Source organism: Pseudomyrmex gracilis, unplaced genomic scaffold, assembly GCF_002006095.1.
Source record: "Pseudomyrmex gracilis isolate BER0280 unplaced genomic scaffold, ASM200609v1 scaffold_21, whole genome shotgun sequence".
Lineage (NCBI taxonomy): Eukaryota > Metazoa > Arthropoda > Insecta > Hymenoptera > Formicidae > Pseudomyrmex > Pseudomyrmex gracilis.
This window is the reverse complement of record NW_018020605.1, coordinates 811,377-833,259: the sequence shown is the minus strand read 5'-3', so window position 1 is coordinate 833,259 and position 21,883 is coordinate 811,377. Positions and strand designations below refer to the sequence as shown.

The window sequence follows — 21,883 nt, the reverse complement described above, 5'->3', positions numbered from 1 at the left end:
CGTGATGACCGTTGTCGGCGTGTTGAACGATGTCGGCGTGATTAAGGAAGACGAAGAGGAAGACAAGAGTAAGAGCGCGGAGAAGACGACGGAATTAGAAAGACGGAGAAAAGGAGCTGATGATGATGATGAAGAGGAGGAGGAAGAGGAGGAGGATCCAACAAGTATGGCGATCAAGTCTGAACCTTCGAACGAAGGCGACATCGAGGCAGCTGTTGTGCCGCCATTGGAGGATTCGTCGTCGGAACATATTAGAAACATCGAACTCCCGGAGACTGCGAACTATTTGGATACACGAGAAATGATGATGGAAGAGAGAATCGAGAACTCGAGAGACGAAATTAGTTTGAATGCAAAGAAACCGTCCTCGAAAGCGGAAAAGGAACATTCAGAAGTCGAGAAGAAAGAAATTGCCGAAGGTAATCAAGACGCTTCGAGGGAAAAGAAGGAGATTCGTACTCTGGGCACGATCATAATGGATAGATTGAGCGAGCACCAGGTCGAAGAGAGAGCAAACGTCGACGACGGCAGAGGAAGAGAAGGTCAACGTGATGAATCTCAGACCTCGGAAGGCCCAGACGTAGGAACGATCTGCGGAAGATTGGTCGACGATCTGTTAGATAACGTATATCGAACAATCGACGATCAGGAGAATCAGAAGATCGAAGAATGTGAGAGAGCAGAGGTTACCGAGAAGACGGAATCGCCGAGAGCAGAGGAGACCAAAGACTCAAGCGTCACCAGTCGGGAATTGTCTATGACAAGCCTGCACTGCAGTCTGCCTTTGGACAAAGTGGCCTCTGTGCTTCAGAACTGTCAAACGGGCGGAGAGTCTGTGATCTCGCGGCTATCCTCCGGATCTTCTTCGAATCCCTCATTGACGCAGAAGCCGAAACCGTCGTCCAGCATCAGACACCTCTGTCTTTACTGCGACAAGAAGTTCTCGTCGATATCCTTGCGGCAGCGACACACGGAGAGGTTGCATCAGCTATGCGGCGGTAGACGCTCCGAAAGAAATCCGCGGAAACCTTCTCAGAACTGCCAGTATTGCTCGGATAAGTGCGATACGCTTGAGATTCTGTTTCAACACATGGTCGGCAGTCACGGCGACCGATATCACGCGTGCGTTCAGTGCGCGACGAGATATTCTACTCGGGAGAATCTGATGATGCACATGGAAGTACATAGCGGAAATGGCGAAAGAACTGGTCAGGTAAATATTATGGAAAATCAATAAGCTGTGGTTGGCTTCTGTTTTGTTCCAGAATAGAACATAGAATTTTGCTTGTGCTTGCTCACCGTGTTTATTTGGCATTGAAGCCCATTTAAATCTGTTGGAGTTTTGTCAGTCTTCTACTTTTCTTATTGATTTACTGTTCTATTGCTCTCTCTCTCTTGCATTATTTATTTACGAAACACTATTTATATATCATTTTACTCTCGAGTGTTTTATTGGCTTTAATTTGCTTTAATTCTGCTTTGTTTTTTTACATAAAAATGTCAAAAATACTCGTTAATTTTTTTATAATTCTACGATGGAGCATGATTCATTGATATTTTTTTGTATTTCTTTTTTTTACTATCTCTGTACATATAATTACTTTGAAATATATAAAAATAAACAGATTTTACTTGCAAATTTTTATTCAACATTTTGTAATCGTTTAGCATTGCTTATTGTATATATTTGCAACTTATTTGCAAACTAAATGTTTTCCTGGTTACTAACACTGGAGTGAGTAGATAAGAACAAAGTTTATATGCACTGTTATCATTTTGAAAATAAAAAATATACATGTATACTCTCTCACTTTTAATTCAATATTTTTTCAATAATCAATAATTTTTACACTAAAAAAAATTATATAATTATAGTAAAAATTCTCACACATAAAATTTTCCAAAAACTTTCACGAATATTGGTTAATTTTTCCATGTCAAATGTAGGTTATTACATTAAGTGACAGTTTAATCAGACAAACGCTTTTATTTTTTCCAGATGGACAAAATAAAAGAAAATTCTCCTTGTAAAGAATTCTGCGGTCCAACTCTCCGTGAGAAAGTATCGTCAATCAGAGAGAGAAGATCTGAAGAAAAGGAATTAGAAAATCAAAATGACAGTCGACAGTCAGACAGCACTCGGACGAAACTTATCGCAACACGAGATCCCATCGACAATCCGGCCAGTCCTGAGTTCGACAATTCTTTCTACAGCAACGTGAGTTGCAACATTCGGGAAAATCTATTGCATCATCTAGACGGCAAGCTACAGACGATGAGCAGTCCGACGTCGTCGTTGTCGTCGTCGTCGTCATCGTCGTCGTTGTCATCGTCGTCATCGTCGTCGTTGTCGTCGTCGTCGTCGTCGTCGTCGTCGTCGTCGTCGCCGTCGCCGTCGCCGTCGTCATCGTCGTCGTCGTCGTCATCGTCGTCATCGTTGTCGTCGTTGTCGTCGATAGCTGCCACAAATACGACGGCGACAACGACAATGGCAGAACCGAAGTCGCAGCAGCAACAATCGTACTATGAGCACAGCGTTAATCAAATTCAATTACCCATTGATATCTCGCTAACCGCGGCGACGCCGGTCTATAACAAGGACTATTCGACCGGCGAAGAATATGAAAACTCAAGCGAGTACGCTCAGAAGGCTTGTAAGACCAGCAGCGGTTCGCGGCCGCGCAGAGTTTCTTTTGAAAAATATAATTTCCCGCGCAAATACGACGGCAAGGAACAGTGGACGAGCTCGATCAAGGACCTCAGCAAATTTGACATTTCCACGCAACTGTCGCTCAGGAAAAAGCAACAATTGATTAAGGAACGTCTCACCAGACTTCGTCAGACGCTGTCGGTTCCCTGTGAGACCACGGACGTGTCTCTTCGGGATAAGGAACTTGAACCCGTTGTCAGTGCGGGTAATCAGGACAAGGCCGACGGCAGCTGCGAGTTGAACACGACTTCCACAATTCTCGACACTGTCTGCTGCGATTCTGTTGAACTACCTCCAAGCGAAACCAAGAAAGAAACAGAAGAATTGTCGCTATCCGCGACTATTGGTACAGAATTCAGTTCTGAATTCGCCGATTTTATGAGACTGAGAAAACGTGAACAAAGCGACGAGATCACTATCGCTCGGGAAAGTGCTTTCGTAGAACTGAGCGGCGAGTGGTCGAGAAAACGAATCTACATTTGTGGCGCTTGCGCTTCCAAACACGTGAGTATACAATTTTAATTTTGTAATTTTCTCTTTGCATTTTTAATCGAAAACAAAATCTATAAACACTGTGTTATCACTAAAATAAATTATCAACTTATTTTTACAATATTTTCTTCTAAAAGAGTACATAAAAAATTTGTATTCAGTTTAAGAAAGAAATAGGAAATATTTCTTCTGAAAGACAATTAGATATTTGTTTTCTTAATGAGAATGTCAATTATTTCTGAAGTTTGTTGACAAACAAAGAAAAAGAACATATTTTTAACTTTATTCCAAAAATACACTCCAGCAAAATTAAAAAGAAGTAATTATTCAAGAACACCTGTTAAGAGGACTTGTGAATTATAATCTTATTTCGAGAATACAGCACATTTTTGGCGCGGTCGCGTGGCAAAACGGTGCATTTCATTTGTACGGTGCGTAAGTAGTTTATCCGTATATATGCTCGATAGTTTATCAAGCGTACTTGATCTTTGACATTCGCGCGATACATTGATGGTAAGTGCTTGCGAGCGAGTCGTCCAAATCGCCGACTCATTCGTATAATTTGCTTTTATGGACTATTAAAAACGAAACGAATAAATTTATCAAATGCAATCCATGTCGCTAAATAAAATTAGAACGTCTTTATTCCAAGTTTCAACTGTGGAAGAAATAATAGTTCAGTTTTCGCGAATCTTCCGTGGAATTTTCCATCTGTCTTAAAATTTCATAGGAAAATTTAGCGGGAGATCTCACGCGACCTCACATGTAATAATAATCTCTTTACACCAGAAATATCACGTAGTTCTATCGATCGAAATGAACCGTAACTTATCATAACTTGAACAGCCGTTGTTTTGGAAATGTGCAGGTAACGCTGAAAGAGATGGAAGAACACAAGGCTTTGGTGCATCCACGTGTTCTATGCTCGCATTTTGAGTTGGTCGACGAGCAGCGAGAACACTATCAATACCTGTATCTGCCAGGGCGATGCCCGGCTAGCGACGAGGCGCAACATGCTGTGCCGACGGAAACTGTGTGCACCAAGTGCGCCAAGAACTGCCTGAGTGTGGCCGAGCTGCATCGGCACATGTTGGAGTGCGGCGGCGATCATGCCTGGTTGCTCGGCCTCACCGGAAGCGGAAAGAAGAAATGCAAGTGGCGGCCGTTCGGCAGTCGCAGTCGTCGGCGACGTCAGCGCGGCATGAAGAGGAACATACAAAACTCTCAGACGCCTCAACCGCGCATCAGAGAGAACGTGGATAGACCCAAAGAGAAACAGACGACACCGACCGGACCCAGAATTCGACCAAGTGACCGTAAGATTGCACTTCGTGTTTTTTCGCGCGTCAACACTAGAGAGAACTTGACGAACTTTCGTACTTGGTACGATATGATACTACGAAGTCACTTCAGCTTCTCGTATCACTTCTTACCTTGTGTTCTGAGTAAACAAGTTTTAAAAAACACAAAAAACCAGAAAGAAAGAAATTTCTTTATGTAATCACAATAGACTGTAATTTTAATGAAACTAGTGTGTATATATATATATATATATATATATACACACGTATATATATATATATATACGTATGTATGTATCTTTAAAAATTGCAAAAAATATATATTTCTTTGAAGTAAATGTAAGATACATATTATATGTTTTTTGCTCGTGCAAATTTTAACATTTAAATAATAATAAAGTTTTTGAATTTTTGAACAAAATTTAACTTTTTTATATCTGTATCTTAAAAAAATATTTTAGAATCGTCGTCCTTGTAGCTCTTCGATAGAGGGAATTTTGTTTCTCAGGTGAGAGTATTCAGAAAATGCTTGCCAATCTACCACCTAAAAGGACTACGAGGAAAGTTTTGCAGGATAGTGCGATACGAACGCAGGGAAAACTACGAAATGTAAGTGTGTTTAATCATGTGGAACAATGACTACTGTGTCTCAATAATATACTCTTGTAATATTAAACTTGAGTCAATATTAGAATCATAAAGAGTATTAGAGACACTAGTTATATTTATGGCTAATTTAACTAGGGCATTCACACAGTGTAATAACCGACTTGTGTAATGAGTACTATATATACGTACATAATTCCCGTGATATTAAGTCTTGAAAATTAAAACACTTTATGCCAAATTAAACATAATTTTATTAATCATGTCATAAGTTTTCTTTTATGTATTATATTAATAAATAACGCTTGGTTTTATTTTTTTTTTAATTAAGAAACATTACTAAAGTTTTTATTCATGCTTTAAACAGAAACTTAAAAACACAAGTAGAAAAAGTAGATTAAATACACGAGCAAAATGGTTGTTACATTATGTAAGTTTCTCTTGTGTATACGTATATATCTTCAAGTCTCTTCAAACGTTTCTGCCGTTAATAAGATCTTTATTAGTGAAAAATACACTAAAATACATGCAATGATGAAAAGAAAAATTTAATAAAATAATAAATCTGACTAGTTACGTAATTTACATGTACATTGGTGAATAAAAAATGAGACTAACAGAAATTAATGAAGTTCCTTTGAACACAAGTTTGCAAAGTTATAAAGACAAATTACACATAAACAATAGAGAACGTTTATATCGTCAGATAAAAACTGAGAGAATATTAAATAATCGAGAGATGGTCGGAAAACCTCGAGACTCGTCGAAATAATTATGAAACTTTATTGCCTTGCGCGCCTCGTCGCACACGAGCGGAGGCATCGATTAGTTGACATGTGTATTGGTCGAAAAGTAGATGTACATTCACACGATTGTGTACACAATCGCATAAGCAGGATAATTTTCACGCTGCCGCTATTTTATTGTTAGATTTTTTTTTTCATAAAACTTCTAAGATCTTTGATGCTTCGATTCCTTGAAATCTTGTCTTTAGTAGATTCAAATTGTGATGAACCATCTTAAAAAAAAAATAGGAATCATTCGTTGTAGCAGCATATTTGGGCTTTGTTGAAACAGGTGCAGACCAGAACGAGATCTCATATAATCGGCGACGACTCGTCACGAATTTCGCGCAACAAAGCCGCTCTGAGAAACAAGTTGTTGAAGAACGCCAAGTCGATCCAACGTAATCGGTGTCGAAACGATAATATCACTGCGGCGATCGAAAGTGTCGTGAGGAAATGTCATGAAGTCGAGAAAAAATCGAATGGCAATAGTGATAAGAATGCCGAAATCGGTGATGAAGGTAAGAGAGACACCAAAGAGATAAACGAGAGCTCATTGAGGACCGTCGATAACAAAATTTCGAATGTGGACAACAAGATTGTTCGGCCAAGACTCGTTGGACGTCCGAGGGTACTCGGCAAGAAGAGAAATGTGAAAACGAAAATGGGATTGATCGTTACTTCACAGTTTCCGAGCAAAAGCAGCGACAAGCTGGCGAATGTGAAATCCAAAGGCAAGCTCAAGTGCGTGACTACGTTGGAGACGAAGGACGATGCGAACGACGAGGAAACATTCTCTCCAAAGAATACACCAAAGAATACAAAGACGATTGTGAGAGCGATCGATAAAGATGGCGTCAGTCCCGACAGTAAGAAACCGCCGACTCCCGGCATAAAGAATAAGAATAAATCGGCGCAGCGCATGTTAAAGATGAAACGTTCTGTTGACCCGGTAGCATCTATGAACGCTTCTATCAAGGCAAAGTCTCAACTCCGTTCGCAAGACGGCAAGTTTGCCCGCAATCCAAACAAGGATTCATCGGCAAAAATGTCGGAAGCGAAAACTGACGAGGGGAAGCAGAAACCTGCTGACTCTACTGAAATCAAAATAAAACTCAAGGCGACGCAAAAGTCAAAGAAAACCGAGGTGCAACCGCCGCGAAGAGTCACTCGGTTGTCATCGGACAGTGACAAAATGCCGACTTTGGAACCAGTCGCGCAGATCGTCTCTTCTAATGAAGAATACGCCGACAAGTCAGCAAACGATTTGCCTATTTTATCGCCGGCGACATCGTCGATATCTCTTCAGGATCAGAAAGCGTCACGAAGTTCTATAAAATGCGTCTCAAAAGAGAAAGAAGATAACATCGAGGCTGACAGTAATGTTGAGATTGTATCAGAAAAATGTACAAAAGAGCAAAAATCAACGAGAGGAAGAAAACCGAAACAAGAAGCGAGAGATATAACGAAGCGGAAGGAAATCGATACGTCCAAAGAAAACGAGGATTTCAAGAATAAAATGCCGAAGCAAGGAAGAACAAGGAGCAGGAAGAGCTTACCTGTCAAAAATACCAATAACAGCGAAAATAACAAACAAGAAGGAACATCCAAGGATGAGACGAACACCAGAAGAGAATTAAAATCAAAGAAAGAAGAAGGGACGAAGGAAATGCGAAGCACCTCGAAAACGAAAACAGAAAAAGATTCCGTGACACGAGACATTCCGTTCGAGGTGAAGAAGTTGCTGGGTTCGGTCAGCACAGAGGATTTACTGAATACGCTGGAACTTGCATCTAACGACGCCGGCTTGAAACGTAGTTTGAGATACTCGACACCAAAATTGAAAACACCTCAAACAAGCGACAAGATTACGCGGGAAATCGATGATGAACAGGACGGCTCGAAGGGTGTAAGTAAAAAAGAAAAAATTGAGACAGTCAGAAAATCGTCTAGGAAGAATATCGAGAAAAAGAACGACGATAAAGTGACCGAAACAATCCAGGACAAAGATCCTGTTAGTAACGTGTCGCAGAATGAAAAAAATCATGGTAAAAGAGATAGTCGAGCGAGTGTGAAAGCAAAGGAGATCAGCGACAGTTCGGATGTCGAAACTAAAATCGACAACAAGCAAACGAGACGATCGTTGGTCGATGTTAAAAGTGAGTCTTCCTCAGAAATTCGAAATGATAGCTTCCGAAAAGACAATAGCTTGTCGGGAAAACGTCGCAGTCGCAACAAATCGAGTAATGAAGCTGAAGAAACTAACGCGCACGCGAAAGAAGAACAAAACAACATTGAAAATGTTACATTTAACGAAAAACAAGTTGAGAAAGAAATCGACGAAGCAATCGAGAAAATTGACGAAAACAAAATCGATGACGCTAATAGTGATAGTAATACCGACAATCGTTCGGATTCGGCGATGACGAACATAAATTTAAATCATTTGCAGTCGGAAACGAATTTATCCGTCGACAGCGGCAAAGAGAACTCACTTGAGATCTCTGTGAGCAAATTAAAAGCAACGCGGCCTAAGAAAACGTGGGGTGTTCGCCGCGAGAGATCATCGAGAAAGAGATCTCTGAACAATGTAATCGGTATTTTGACGGAAGGCATGAACATCCCGATAGAGGCGCAGCAGCAGAGCGTGCAGGTGCTTACGGTGCAGACTAGTCTGGATAATCCGGATAGAGTGACGCGCAACGGAAGCACGCAACAACCGAGAGGCGGCGAAGGCAACGTAATCGCAGCGGACTCGGCGTTTAATGAGTTACCGGTTCTTGCTAGAAGCGAGCAGGAATCCTCAGAGAATGCGATCGTTACAGCAACAAGCGCGACTGATGACCACCATGCGAACGATGAAAAGAACACTCGTTCCAGTTCCGAGAAGGTACAAGATGACGCTTTTGTAGCTCAGAAGAGTGTGAACGCTAAGGCGCGATCGCCAGCTAACGACATTATTCTCGATCTATCTAGACGAAAACCAAAGGGCAAGGGTTCTTTTCTGGAGAAGATTGTATCGAAGATAGCCAAACAGAAGGACGCTATGCTGGAGAACGAAGTAGGTTCTCTGCTGGATTCCGCGGCTGAAGAACTGACCAGTATTCTCAACGAAGTTGGACCTACTTTAGTTGATAATGCGGAGAGCGAAAATGCCGGCGAGACGCCGAGCCACGCTTTGGAAAAAGATAATAATAAAAATGCGATAAACACATCTCACGATAAAGAATCGCCGATTACTACTAATCTTAAAGTTCGCCCGTTGGAAGACGATAAAATTAATGTCGAAAGTGCCGCTCCCGAACGTTCTAATGATTTAATGCTTCAAGATAAGGTTCAAGATAACATTGAAGAGAATTTGGTAGTGCAGATTGAAACGCAGATTCAGAGCGAGAAAGAAGTTAAAATAAACAGTGCCTCAAATATTGAAACAAGGAGCGATGATAACGTGGATGCGATACACTCTTCTGTTGACGAATCGCAGATCGAATCCTGCGAGAATAAAGTGACAACAAATGAAGAAGCAATCGTTATAACAGAGGCTTCATTACCACTGGCAAACAATTCGACGGAAGCTTCGCCACAGAATAAAAGTTTAGAAAAACTTGAGAAAAAGGGAAGACTTAAGAAATCTAGAAGAAAATCCAACAAAAGATCGCTAGAAGACGCGAGCTGGCCCAGAAAAAGCAAACGGAAATCGACGGAAGTTGTTGAAGAGCTTGTTGCTGAAGAAAATATAACACAAAAGAAATCACACTTTGACGACACGCTCATCTCTAAATCAGAAGAGTCCGACGTTGTAAACGGAATTACCGAACAAAATCTAGATATTACGAAATCTTCAAACGAAGATGTTGACTTCGAGAAGATTCAACACAACAGTGAGAGCAAAACTGTCGAAGGTAACTTGAAGACGTTAAGTTTGGAAGAAAACCTCGCGGAATGTGATGATAAACTAAAATTAGAGAAATCCGATAATATTACAGAAGACGCAAAATCAGTATCGAATTTTAAAGAATCCGCTGACAAATTAATGTCTGAACAAGAAGCTACCGTTGCCGATGTTCTATCGAAGGAAGTGTCGGACGAAAATGTCGATTCTTCGAAATTATTTTCGAAGAACAGCACGGAGAACGAAAAGATCTCTGCAGATATAATCAAGAAAATGGATCAAACTGACACGAGTGAATCTACGTCTCGGTACACGTCGAGAAGAAAATCGCGTCAATCTGCAATTTTTCCGGAAAATACTAATACAGATCTTTTTGAAACTTCAATGAAGTCTGCTGATGAGTCTGAAAAGTCATTATTATTGTCTGCTGAGGAAAAAGATACTTTGGGATTGACTGATCAGCAATTGATGAAAGTTGGGACCATTACCGAAGATACAAGCGCTTTATTGGAACAATCTTATTCTTCGGTGCAAGAAACAGTGTGCAAGAAACAGGAAGAAGCACAAAATACAGATCATGTCAATTCGATATCTTCAAAAACTAAGAGGAAACGTAGTGCGAAGAAGAAATCATTAGCTGACGAGCATCTCGAACTACCCGTAGACGAGCCTGTCGAACTTATTTCAAAGCTTGAAGAGACTGGCATTGTAGAGTCTAACGAACAACTATCTGCTAGCCCGGAACACTTTAAAATACCGGAAGTGAAGGATTTGTTGCAGAACACAAAGAAACGAGGCTCGAGGAAAAAGTCGTTGCCGGAAGAAGGTCGTTGGAACGGCGGGAATGTTGTCGAAGAGTCACGAACAAGTGAAGATCGCGCGGAAAAGGAAGTATCTAACATAGAAAAAACCAAAGAACAAGAAGAAACGGAGAAATGCGTTATTGAGGAACAATTAGATACAAATAAGTTTGAGAGGTCGAGCTCATCGAGTTCAATCGAGTTTGCTTCGACTGTTACAAGATCTCGAAGGAGGATACAACTCTCGAATGAAGATCTCGTCAATTCCGGCACACGAAATCAGGGAGAAAGCACGGACGATCTGTCGGAGAATTCGTGCGCCAGCGAATCTAGTTATTTCAGAAAGAAGCGATTTGCGAAGAAGAAGAGAAAGGAAAAGGAAGAGACTTGCGATGATGCGCGAGCAGATTCTTTTGTTGCGGAATCGGAATTTTCGAAGAGCAATATGCATGAAGAGAAGAATAAAAGAGAGTCGCTGTGTGACGAGCATCTCGATCTCTCGGATGTAGACGATATCGACGCTCTGATGGACATTCAAGCTTCGTTAGAGAACACGAAAGTCTTGGAGAACATCGAACGGGAATTCGAACTTGCTGACAAGTCTTCAGATGTGCAAAACAAAGACACAAACAAACCTGTGACGGATGATTCTGTGGACGATTCCGCGAACAAAGACTCGTCGGAAAATGTGCCCGCGGCGTCGAACGATCCCGATTCTCTTGATGACTCGGTTACCCTGAAGAAACGCGCGGCCGACAACTTTGTGGTGGTACACAAGAAGACCGGCGAGATTATGATTGTGGAGAAGAGGAAGAAACTGACAAAAGAAGCGGCCAAGTTTTTCTGTGAAGTATGTGCCACTAGCTTTACCCGTAAGAGTTCCTTGAAGAAGCACACGCTATCGCAGTGGCATCTGTTGCAGATGGAAAAATCCAAGGATAAAATTCAACTCGCCATCGATACCGTGTTCAAGAGTGACGAAGAAATCACTAATGCCGAGAATGATCAAGCGAGCGACCAGCAGAAGAGTGTTCCGGAAGATGTCAAACCTTCTGAAATCATCCGGAAATCTTTAGAGTCGTACGAAAATTACGCGTCTTACGCAACCAGTGCTGAATCGACGACTTCTGTGATGAATCTCGAAGCGGCAAAGCAGGAAACGTTGGAGGACAAGTTGTTGGACGAGGAAATCTGCAAGATCACCGAGAACATGAGCCATGACGAATACGTTCTGACCGATCACATAACGCCAGAGAAGCCGACCCCAATCAAACCGATTGAGAAGAAGCACGAGGACTCGGTACGAGGCAAGAACGGCGATAAAAAGCGAACCAAGAAAAAGAAGAATCTAGCAGATGAACATCTGTTGTTAGATTCTCCTGAACTGGAAAAGTCGAAAGACATCTCGAACGAGTTCACAAATTCGGCTAATGACGCCGTGCGGATTTCGTCGTTGTCTTCCAGTTTGACGAAAGAAATTTCGGAAACGGTCGAGGAAAAGACCGAGAATCAGGCAGAATTACTTGTCAACTTTTTGAATGACGCGACGGATTGTACATCATCAGCTTGCGACATCGATATGACAACCGAACAGCACACAGAATCCACGAGAACTTCTAGACGCGCAAGAAAGCTCTCTACGTTGGACAACGAGGAAAAGGAAGAAAATCAAACTTCGACCGAGTCAAGTCGGTTCAGTCTGAGACCAAGAAGAAGTAAACATATTCAGCATTACGAAGAGTCTGATGTCGAAGCTGACGTGTATTTTATGGACATTTCTATGGACGTTAGTGACGAAACAGAAAGTTGTAATCAGTACAAAACGGAGAAGGAAACGAACGAAGATGCCTTATCAGAAGCTGTGCGTGTTAATGAAGATAATATCTCTCAGGAAGCCGCAAAGCCGAAAGCGACCAATGAAACTAGAAAAAGAAAACGTGGAAGACCGAGACTTAAAGATCAAATTGATACTGCAGTTCGGACGGAATCTGAAGTCAAAGAAAACAGTGTTGTCGTTACGAGCGACATAGAGGAATCAAATCTTAAGGATCAAAACCCAAGTTCACAAGCCAAAGAGAATCTCGACGACATCGGCAAGCAGTTGCATGTTGACGCGAATATTCAGCCTCCTAAACGTAGAGGCAGGCCTAGGAAGAATCTCGCACAAATTGCAGGCAGTTCTTCGGTGAAAGCAGACAGCGATTGCTACGAATCGTTGAAAACAAACAGCCAAACAACGGAAGAAACCGCAAATCAGATTGATACGAGTTGTTGCGAAACAACAATCGTCGAAAAAGTTGTTCCGGTTGTTCCTCTGATGACGCCAGCCATTAACGATGAAATCTTGAAATTGCATTTGTCGGAAACCGAGAAGAATCTAGTAAATGTCGAAAAGATTCAGAATACTGAGCTGGAAAACACTTCCGAAAATCAATCGATGCAGTCGGCAGAGCAGTTTGCGAAAACAGTTGATATCACACTCGCGAAGGATTGCGACAATGCGATTCTTGTTTCGTCGGAAAAAGACGAGGATGATGTTGACGAATCGATATTGTCGAAATTAAATGCACGTGATGATGATGCAGAATTTATATCGCAAAACGAATCTAATCACGACGAAGTAAAAGAAGATGTTTTATCTGACTCAACTGCTAAACAACTTTCACCTGTATCATCTTCGCCGATTCAAATTACTGAAGAAGTATCAATCTCCATCAATCATTTGCCATCGGTCGGAGTCAAAACAGACGGACTCGACGAAGATGAGAGTTCTGAAGTTCAAAAGCTTTCGGACATCTCGGAAATATCTGAAGAGAAACGATCAATAACAGAAGAGGAAACGGTGATTTCGCAAGAAAAAGAAATTATTGAATCGACTCAAAATAAAGCAAAACTTTCAGAGGAATCAGAAAGCAGCGAAGATGAAAACTTATCGTCATCATCGATTACTGAGAATAACAAATCTCTTCCCGCCGTAAATTCTCACGAATCGCAGCACCGGGAGACAATAGAGAATTTAGAGGACGACACTGCTTGCGATGAAAAAACAATTCGACTTGAATCATCTAACAAAAAGTCATCCAGAAACTCGCAGAGCAAAGAACGAGGATCCGATTGTAAGAAGTCGAAGAGTTCTAAAGGAAAAAGAGAAAGAATCTCGATGTCGAAGATCGCCGAACTGTCAAGCGACAGCGAGAACGAGGACGATAAAATCGAGTCCGCTTGCACGAATAAAAACAAGATCGTGAAGAGCGTGTTCGGCCGTGTGTTCGGCGGCGAGAAGAACGATAAGATGAAGGAGGTGCTGAATGACTGGGTATCGCGATCGGAAGACGATTCGGACATGTCCAGGAGCGCGTCGAATGTGAAATCTTGCCCGCGCGGATCGAAGATCTCGGTAAATGGACATAAGAAGGACAAGAAGCGTCACTCGGACACGAAGAAGGACGTTGAGCGAGTTCACAAGAAGAAAATCGAGAAGGATGCCGAGGTTCATGGAAAATCGAAGAATCGGAAGAAACGAGAGAAAGATCCAGATTCAACACTCGAAGATCACACTGAATTGCTCAATCAGGCCAAGCGCAGCAGATACAAAGAGAGTAAGATCAAGGCGGACAAGAGAATCCTGAGAACTTTCGAGTCGTCGATTGTTACGGACGAAGATGGAAATGCGGACAAAAATAAAGAAATGGAAAATCAGTTTCAAAATGATCTTTCTTGCGAGAAGGATGAAGAATCATCAAAAAGATATCACGAGGAAGGATGGAATAAGGAGCAAACTAAGAGAAATTTAATCTCAGACGAATGGGAGAATTTTCCAGTCGGTTATGACGCTTATAGAAAGTCGAACAAAGATCTCAGCCATCGCAAGAAACGAGATATTATCGAACGTTTGTCACCGTCGCAGTTTAGAGTATTCAAGCCTAATTGGAGACGAAGCAAGATCAGAGCCGAGGAGGCGAGAGCTTACTGGGATGCCGTCGACAGACAGAACGACATTACACTTGCGTATTTTTCGACGACCAAACGCAGAAAATCCAGAAAGGATATCGGCAAAACGCAGGATCTCAATACGAGGAGAGTCGGCAGGACAAAAACGAACGACAAAATCGCAAGAGATCATAATAACGAATCGCTGATAGCATCAGAAAATAAAACGAAGAACGGGACGCAAAACCATGAAACGCTATCTGTTAGCGAATCAAGAAATCTGTCGAAGCATCTGATCGTCTCCAAAGACAGTGTTTACAACTCTTCGGTCTACAGCGATTCGATTGTATCAAAGCATATAGTTCAGGATAACGCGTTATCAAATTTAGACCACCAATTGCCAGGTTCCAGAAAGAGCAAAATGGTCAGCGAAGAGTGGAAACGTTCAGCGAGAAGTCTGAAGTTCAACCAGGAAGATCTCGCAGTAAACGATCGGCAATTGATCGAAAAGGACGAAGAAGAATCTGTGATGTCGCACAGTAGTTTAGCGGATGAAGTATCGCTTCTGAGAACTCAGTTGGATGATTTCGACAGAAATTCTCAGACAATTCGACAGTCCGACGATGACAACAATGAAGAAGAGGAAGACGAAGAGGAAGAAAACGACAATGATATGGCACGACAAAGAATGTCGCCGTTGTACGCTCGCGATACTCCCGACAGCTCGATAGAAAACTCTGAGGAAGAGGACGAAGAAGAAGAAAAACTTCCGACGCACGACGACAGCTCTAGAAAACCAAACCTGAGTGAATTCTCCGGCGAGAAGATCGTCATCAGGTCGCCATCGTCAGGCCACAGATCAGACATGGTGACGATCGCGCCTACGGACGCGATCGAGGACAATGCGTTGGATGTGCCGAGAGAGATCGAGTCAACGACAGAGCCGTTGCAAGGCAAGATACTCAATTGTGACGAAGAACTCTTCGTCGAATGTTGTTCGAGACTGAAGGCCACTAGCGAGAACGAATTAAGAGGCGCAAAAAAGATCAAGTTGGATCACTCGGAGTCTTATCATCGACAGAACGATCAACCGCAAGGATTAAGGGTTAACAGAGACCGATGGAGAGACGTGGAGAGCCAGAACAGTCTCGGTAGTCTTCTGGAGTCGGTAAACCAGGTAAGTATTGAATTTTCGAAATTTTTTCTTTTTTTTTTTGTACATGTATTTTATACGAGACAGATATTTAGTGATAATAATTGCTTTACCAATTTTAATTCGTTCAGCAATAACTGTAGAATAATTAAAGTACATAATATTTGCATGAAAACCAAAACTAATTTCTACAACAGCAAGTGAAATCATTTAAAATTACAATTGTGAACCAATAATTACATTTAATTTTTTAAAAAAAAGATATGTGAACAACACGTATCTTCTTCTACCTGGATATTTCAGTTGCTCGGCTCAGAAGAGATGAACAGTCACGATAGGAGTTATCGAACGCACGGTAGCGAGCGTTCGAGCAGATCGGCCAGTCCAGATCGGGTGTCGCGAGTTGACAATTTGTGTTACGAGGATAGTTTAGATGTAGCTTTTGAGTATAACAACAAGCTACGGGACAAGATTCAGCAGCGTATGAGAGAAAGCGAGAATCTGATAGCCAGCACGTTTGGACAGAAGATCAACGATGATGATCAGCGTCATCTCGAAAATAACAAACGAGACGGTGTTGGTAACTCGTACTCCTCGAGCAACATTCACGAGCAACAATTATCCGCCTCAATTGGATCGAATAGGGAGCAGAAGTCTTCGCTAGGGCACAAGAATAAGACGAATTCAACTCTGGATGGTCTGTTAGACAAGGCGCTGTCGAATTTATTGCACAGCAATGGCAAAAATGATCATAAGTAAGTGAACGCTCACAAGAACGCTTTGTGTTGTTTATTTTGATACATCGTATACACTCTGACGGTTTTTTAAAAATTTACTTTTGTAATAATCTGTTTTTGATATAAAAGCGCGAAAGTGCGCGTGATCGGATCGAATAGAATGCATGTGCAGCGCGAAATGTCTAGAGTGTGATTAAAACCTATTTGACTATATTTTACTCAAAGCAAATCTCGTATATCAACGCACATTTTTCAGCTTCGCATCGGTTCAACACCTGTTGATTGCTCGTTTACTCGTCCGCGCGACCATACGTTTTGTTTTCATTTAATTCTACGATTACGCTAAATTAAAAATGCGGCGCATGATTGGCTCTGCATACAAATAAAAGACAGAGGTATTTTTTTCAGAAAAGGGAAATCATTCCTGTGTAATCTATTCGTTCGACTTTTGCGATTGGTTTTCCGGAGAGGGAAGTTTGATATCAAACTTTTCTCATCGGACTTTTGTGTTACATAAAATGCGCGCACGTAATACTTGTTCTCGTTAGCCCTCCGTCCTTTTCCATTCGGGCTGGGAATTATTCGAGCGTGTCGGGGTTCTCGGTTTTGCTAAGCATGGTCGAGAGACCCGTCTCTCTCGTCGAACGATGCCCATTCGTTCGCGTTGCGTATTGATCCGTTCTCGTCACTCCACCCTATACGCGATGAACGATCTCTCCCGCAACAACACCGACATGTAGCGCCTTTGCAATATAGAATCCTCCTATATAGCACTCGTATAATATAGCACTTAGCGCATATGGGACATTTATTATTCGCCCGGAAGACTAATAGCAGACTAGATTCTCTTCAGGAAGTACTCTTGTTAAAAAGAGACATGTCAAAGAGAAGGATATGTCTACAGGATATGTCACAAAAAGAATCGAAATAAACATTCCCGTTTTTATAAAGAGAAACAAATTAAAATTGATCAGTAATTGGACTTTTATACTTTTTTCTAGATGTTTGCTGTATTTGATTCTATTCTGTGTAAAAAAAAAAAAAAATTGAATATTTATCGTTAAGGATTGAATTTATTTTATAAAAATGTTTACAAAAGCCGTTTTTTCAATTTTTATATTATACCGTTGAGAAAGAGTTATTTTTTATTTTTTTTTCAGCATTGTTCAATTTAAATTTGGTAACACATTGTGGAAATGCAAAAGCTTTTTAATCAATGATCGCAAACATCTACGCAACAGTAGTTTCTATGCAATTAGCTATACGTAGTAATCACACTGGTTTAATAACGAATCTTGTTTCTCTCTATATATATATATGAACAATCTCATTCACGTCTACATGCGAAATTGTTGTTACTAACAAATTTCACTTTGCAGTGGCTCTGCTCCGATGAAGTTACTAGCGGAATTGGCTTGTGCGCGAGCACCGACGTCTACGCCGCCGGAAGACGTTGCGAGCAGCGGTAAAAATCATCAATCAGTGAAGACGGTTACGACGACGATGACTGCGGGAGTTGCTGCAGCAATGACGACGAAAGACATCACGACGGATTCGCCGAAGAGATCAACGAAAGAGCTGTCGGAGACGGTAAAGAACTCGCCAACCAAGAAAACGAGGAATCCTATCAAGGAACTGTTCGAACGTAAGAAAGAAATAAACGAGAGAAAGGAATACGAACGCTCGAAGGCCGCGTTTGTAAATTCGAACGCGCAGAAACAACGGAAGCCAAAGAAAAGCAAGAAACAACAACAACAACAGGAGTTTCCTCTGATTCGTAGAAACGAATGCTTTGGAGGTTTGATGGAAAAGAAAAAGCGTCGCGGGTCTTTCGATCGAAAAGGAGAATCAGAAAAGATAAAAGACGTGTACGAATTCGACGAAGAGGAGAGTCAGATGGCACCGACTCTGGGGAGTGTGATGTCATACAGATGTCAAGTTGAGAAAAATTACGAGTCTACTTGGAAAACAAAAAATGACGAAAACTTTGACACTTCCTTGGAGAACGACAAGACGAATTATATTGTGGACGTTAATAAATCGAACGCTGCAATAGATCATAAGTTCTATGAGATAGAGAAATTTGCGCCAAAGACAAAGGGCGCTTTAAAGTCATTCCAGAGCGAAGAACAACAACAACAGCAGACTAACGGTTCGATCACCGGTCCGATGGACGAGTTCGTCGAGAGGAAACAGCAACGCTTGAAACGGTCCACGGAGCAGAACGTCAAGCAATCCAAACTTAAGAAACGAGGTAAAAGTTCCAAAAAACGAGCGAGAAATGCGTGGTATGAGAACGACAGCTCGGATGAATTCAGAACAGCTGCGAAAGCGGAAGATGTCGGCGTCGGTGTTGGTATCTCGAAGAGTCAACGCACGTGTTCGAAGGGTAAACAGAATCTCTTCGCGGAATTGTCGACATCCGAGAGCGAGTACGAGCGAAACGATTACGAGATCGCGAGTGAACGACGTTCGTTGAAGTCTAGAAAGAGTCCGAAGAAATCGCTTGACGTGATTGATGACGCGAATCGTGATCAGCACGTAATCAAGGATTTCGACTTCGACAACGGAGATCAAGTTGCTAATGATTGGCGAAATCGAGAAGTGCGGGAAGATGATATGAAAAAAGATCACGATGTCGCGAAATCGGAATCGGAAATGTCGGATCATTCGTTGGTTATAGATGAAAGAAAAACGATTGACGAGGTGAGAAATAGCGACGACGACATGGACAATCAATACGAGAGAACGTTTGAATTGGACGATTTGTATCGAGAAGACACTTCCGATGCGGAAACGGATGAAGAGAACGAGGAGCCGATGTTGACAACCGAAGACCCGAAGAACAACGAAGTTGAAGCACAGGTCTTGGACGAAAATGTGACTCTACAAACGGAAACGGTTTCTGAAACCACAAAAGATGATTATTCGCCGGAGAACGAATTGATTCCCTTGGAGGAAGCTTTGGATATCTTGGATGGACATGATCTTGAGTCTAAGAACGTGCATGCGGAAGTCCAAATGGATAACATTATTAACGAAACTGCGGAAAGAGTGGACGAAACTTCGAATGATGGAATCATTAATGAAGAAACGGAAAACAAACAGCTGAGTCTCCCGGAAATACAAAATGACAAGGAAGAACCGGACGACGATGTTCCAACGTTACCCGAGAAACTCTCGAGCAACGAGAAACCACAGAAACAGTCTGACAATCTTCCTCTACATGTGTTTCTTAGTAGAAAAGTGCAAGAGTCAAAGAAGAGGAAACAACAACAGTTGGACAAATTGCGGGAAGAACAAGAGAGAATACTCATGGACTTACAACCGACTAGGAGACAAAGAAAGTGCGCGATAGGCAAGCAAGGATTGCTGGCAGAAATAAGCAGCTCGGATGAGGAAACATACGTGCGAGATAATAGAAAAGGGGATCACGATAAGTCACGCAAAAAGAGAGAATCGAAGGAAAAGAGGAAGGAGAGATATCTCGAGAAGAAGCACGAGCAAATGATCGCGAAAGAGCAAAAAGCGATTGAAGAAGAAATTCTAAGAGAGGTTGGTAAGAGAAAAGAGGTTCTCGCGCAAAACACAAACGATAGCGCATTGAACAACGACGCGACGGAAACTAACGTCGTGTTAAAGCTAAATCAAGAGAAGAGACACCAGATGAAAGAGAAGCAAAGAAAAAGCGGTGACGAGAATACTGAAGAGATAATCGGTCAGTCTCTTTTCAACAGTTTAGAAGAAATTAATAAATCGGAATGTGCTTTCCCCGCCACGGAGAGAACCGTGGAAAACGGTCTCTCGCCAATTTCGGAGAAACGAAGGAAACTCTCAAAATTGCCATCCAAGCCAAAGAAAGTTTCCAAATCCGAGAACGGAAAGACTTCAGCAAGTAAAAAGAGCAAAGAATCAGCCGAAAAATCGAAGAAGACGTCCACGGGTAAGGATTTGAAAGAGCGCAAATCATTTAGCGGCAAACGCGATTCCGACGATGAAGAATTGAAGACTACAAAGTCGTGGAACAAGGTCGAGGAAGGTGTCGGAGTCGCGATCGGACGGCGAAAACGTACCGCTGCTCTTCAGTTATATTATTGGTCGAGCTCGAGCGATGAGGAGGAAGCGCCGGAACCTATTCCGGCGCCCGAAGAAGAGGAGGACGATCGGCAAGAGCAGCACGGATGGATAGTAGGCGATTCCCACAAACGAATGATAACGATGCTGGCGATGGAGAAGCAGCTAAAGGAAAGACGTCGCAGAAGCGAAGATGAGTTCGAACTTGGTAAATCGAAGAGCAAAAAGCATCGGAACAGTACCTCTTGATACGTGTTTCATGATTAAAGTTCTGAAACATGTATTATCTTTCAATAGACACAAAGAGTGCGACACTTGAGTTTTTTTTTTTTTTTTTTCTCTCTCTAAGATCGTGAAAGATGAAAAGTAGAAATATAAGAATTTTGTAAATTTCTTTCGAAGAAAAAGAGAGTTAAATTGAATTGTGTTTTATACGTTGCAATCGATGACGATTATGTGTAACAATTTGAATAGACGCGTTAGAATGAAATCTACAAATTGTTTGTTGTGTTAGATTCCAGTGTTCTCTTTTTCTTCTATTTTGTAATCAATATTGAGCGAATAGAAGTGGTGCAAATGCAAGAAATGCGAAGAAAAAAATATAAAATGTATATAAGTGCTTGACGTTAAAGTATAAAGATTAAAAAATCAATAACTCGCGTCTCGTGCGCCAAGGATATATAGTCCGTCACAAAAGTCTACGTCTACATCTAATAACAAATTAAAATAATTTAAGAATACATAGTATTATAGGATTGTTTATGTTTACATATATATATATAGACGTACAATTTCTTTAAAATCTAACATTTGATGCTTCCACAAAAGCAAAAATTTGTGTACACGACGACATATTTCGAGTTGGAGCCGCGTTTGTGTTTAATGAAGTGACGTAAAATGTTCACGAAACATTGATATGATATAAATGATTGACCCGGAAACCATATAAAAGAATTTGCTTTACAATTTACAAAAAAAATTTGAAAATAGGTAAATATCTTTCATTTTTCTGTGAAATAGGCTCCACATGCCGTCATTGATGCTAAAAAAGAAAATTAACAAAATATTAAAACAATAATATAAACATTGTTAATATTCCTGTGATATCTATATGTAGTAAATTTTTGTAATATTATTTCGTGTTTATTGATAATTATTTATATGTAGTACAGTTTTTGTAATATTATTTTGTGTTTATTGATATAATTTTTTTGTAAGTAAATTTAATAAATGGTACGTAATTCCTAAAAGATTCGAAGCTGTCGTAATTTCTGTGTAATATTACAAATTTATTAGTATATGTAGACTTTCGTGTGACCGACTGTGTATAGTATAAATATAATATATAATTCTTTTGCAAGATTTTATATATGTGGTATGTATATAGAGAAGATATAAATATA

General features: G+C 41.1%; 1 protein-coding gene across 3 annotated transcripts; it reads left to right on the top strand.

Moving 5' to 3' along the window:
- The first annotated feature begins 2,408 nt into the window (after window positions 1–2,408).
- Window positions 2,409–21,865, top strand: LOC109851862 (titin homolog). 3 transcript variants are annotated; one of them, XM_020422376.1, is made up of 7 exons: window positions 2,409–3,214; window positions 4,071–4,518; window positions 5,012–5,112; window positions 6,187–11,436; window positions 11,509–15,693; window positions 15,931–16,424; window positions 17,786–21,865. In XM_020422376.1, exons 1-7 carry the CDS (start codon window positions 2,489–2,491, stop codon window positions 20,727–20,729), a joined length of 14,148 nt encoding a protein of 4,715 aa, XP_020277965.1. In that variant the 5' UTR covers window positions 2,409–2,488; the 3' UTR covers window positions 20,730–21,865. The 3 variants fall into 3 exon arrangements, with proteins under 3 accessions (XP_020277965.1, XP_020277964.1, XP_020277963.1); XM_020422375.1 differs by having other exon boundaries at window positions 6,187–15,693; window positions 15,973–16,424; XM_020422374.1 differs by having other exon boundaries at window positions 6,187–15,693.
- Window positions 21,866–21,883: the final 18 nt, after the last annotated feature.

Coding starts and splice junctions, on each gene's coding strand:
- LOC109851862 (XM_020422374.1), top strand. CDS start 2,489: ATGGCAGAACCGAAGTCGCAGCAGCAACAATCGTACTATGAGCACAGC. Junction 4,519..5,011: donor CAGAATTCGACCAAGTGACC/GTAAGATTGCAC, acceptor TTTGTTTCTCAG/GTGAGAGTATTCAGAAAATG. Junction 15,694..15,930: donor TTCTGGAGTCGGTAAACCAG/GTAAGTATTGAA, acceptor TTTAAAAAAAAG/ATATGTGAACAACACGTATC.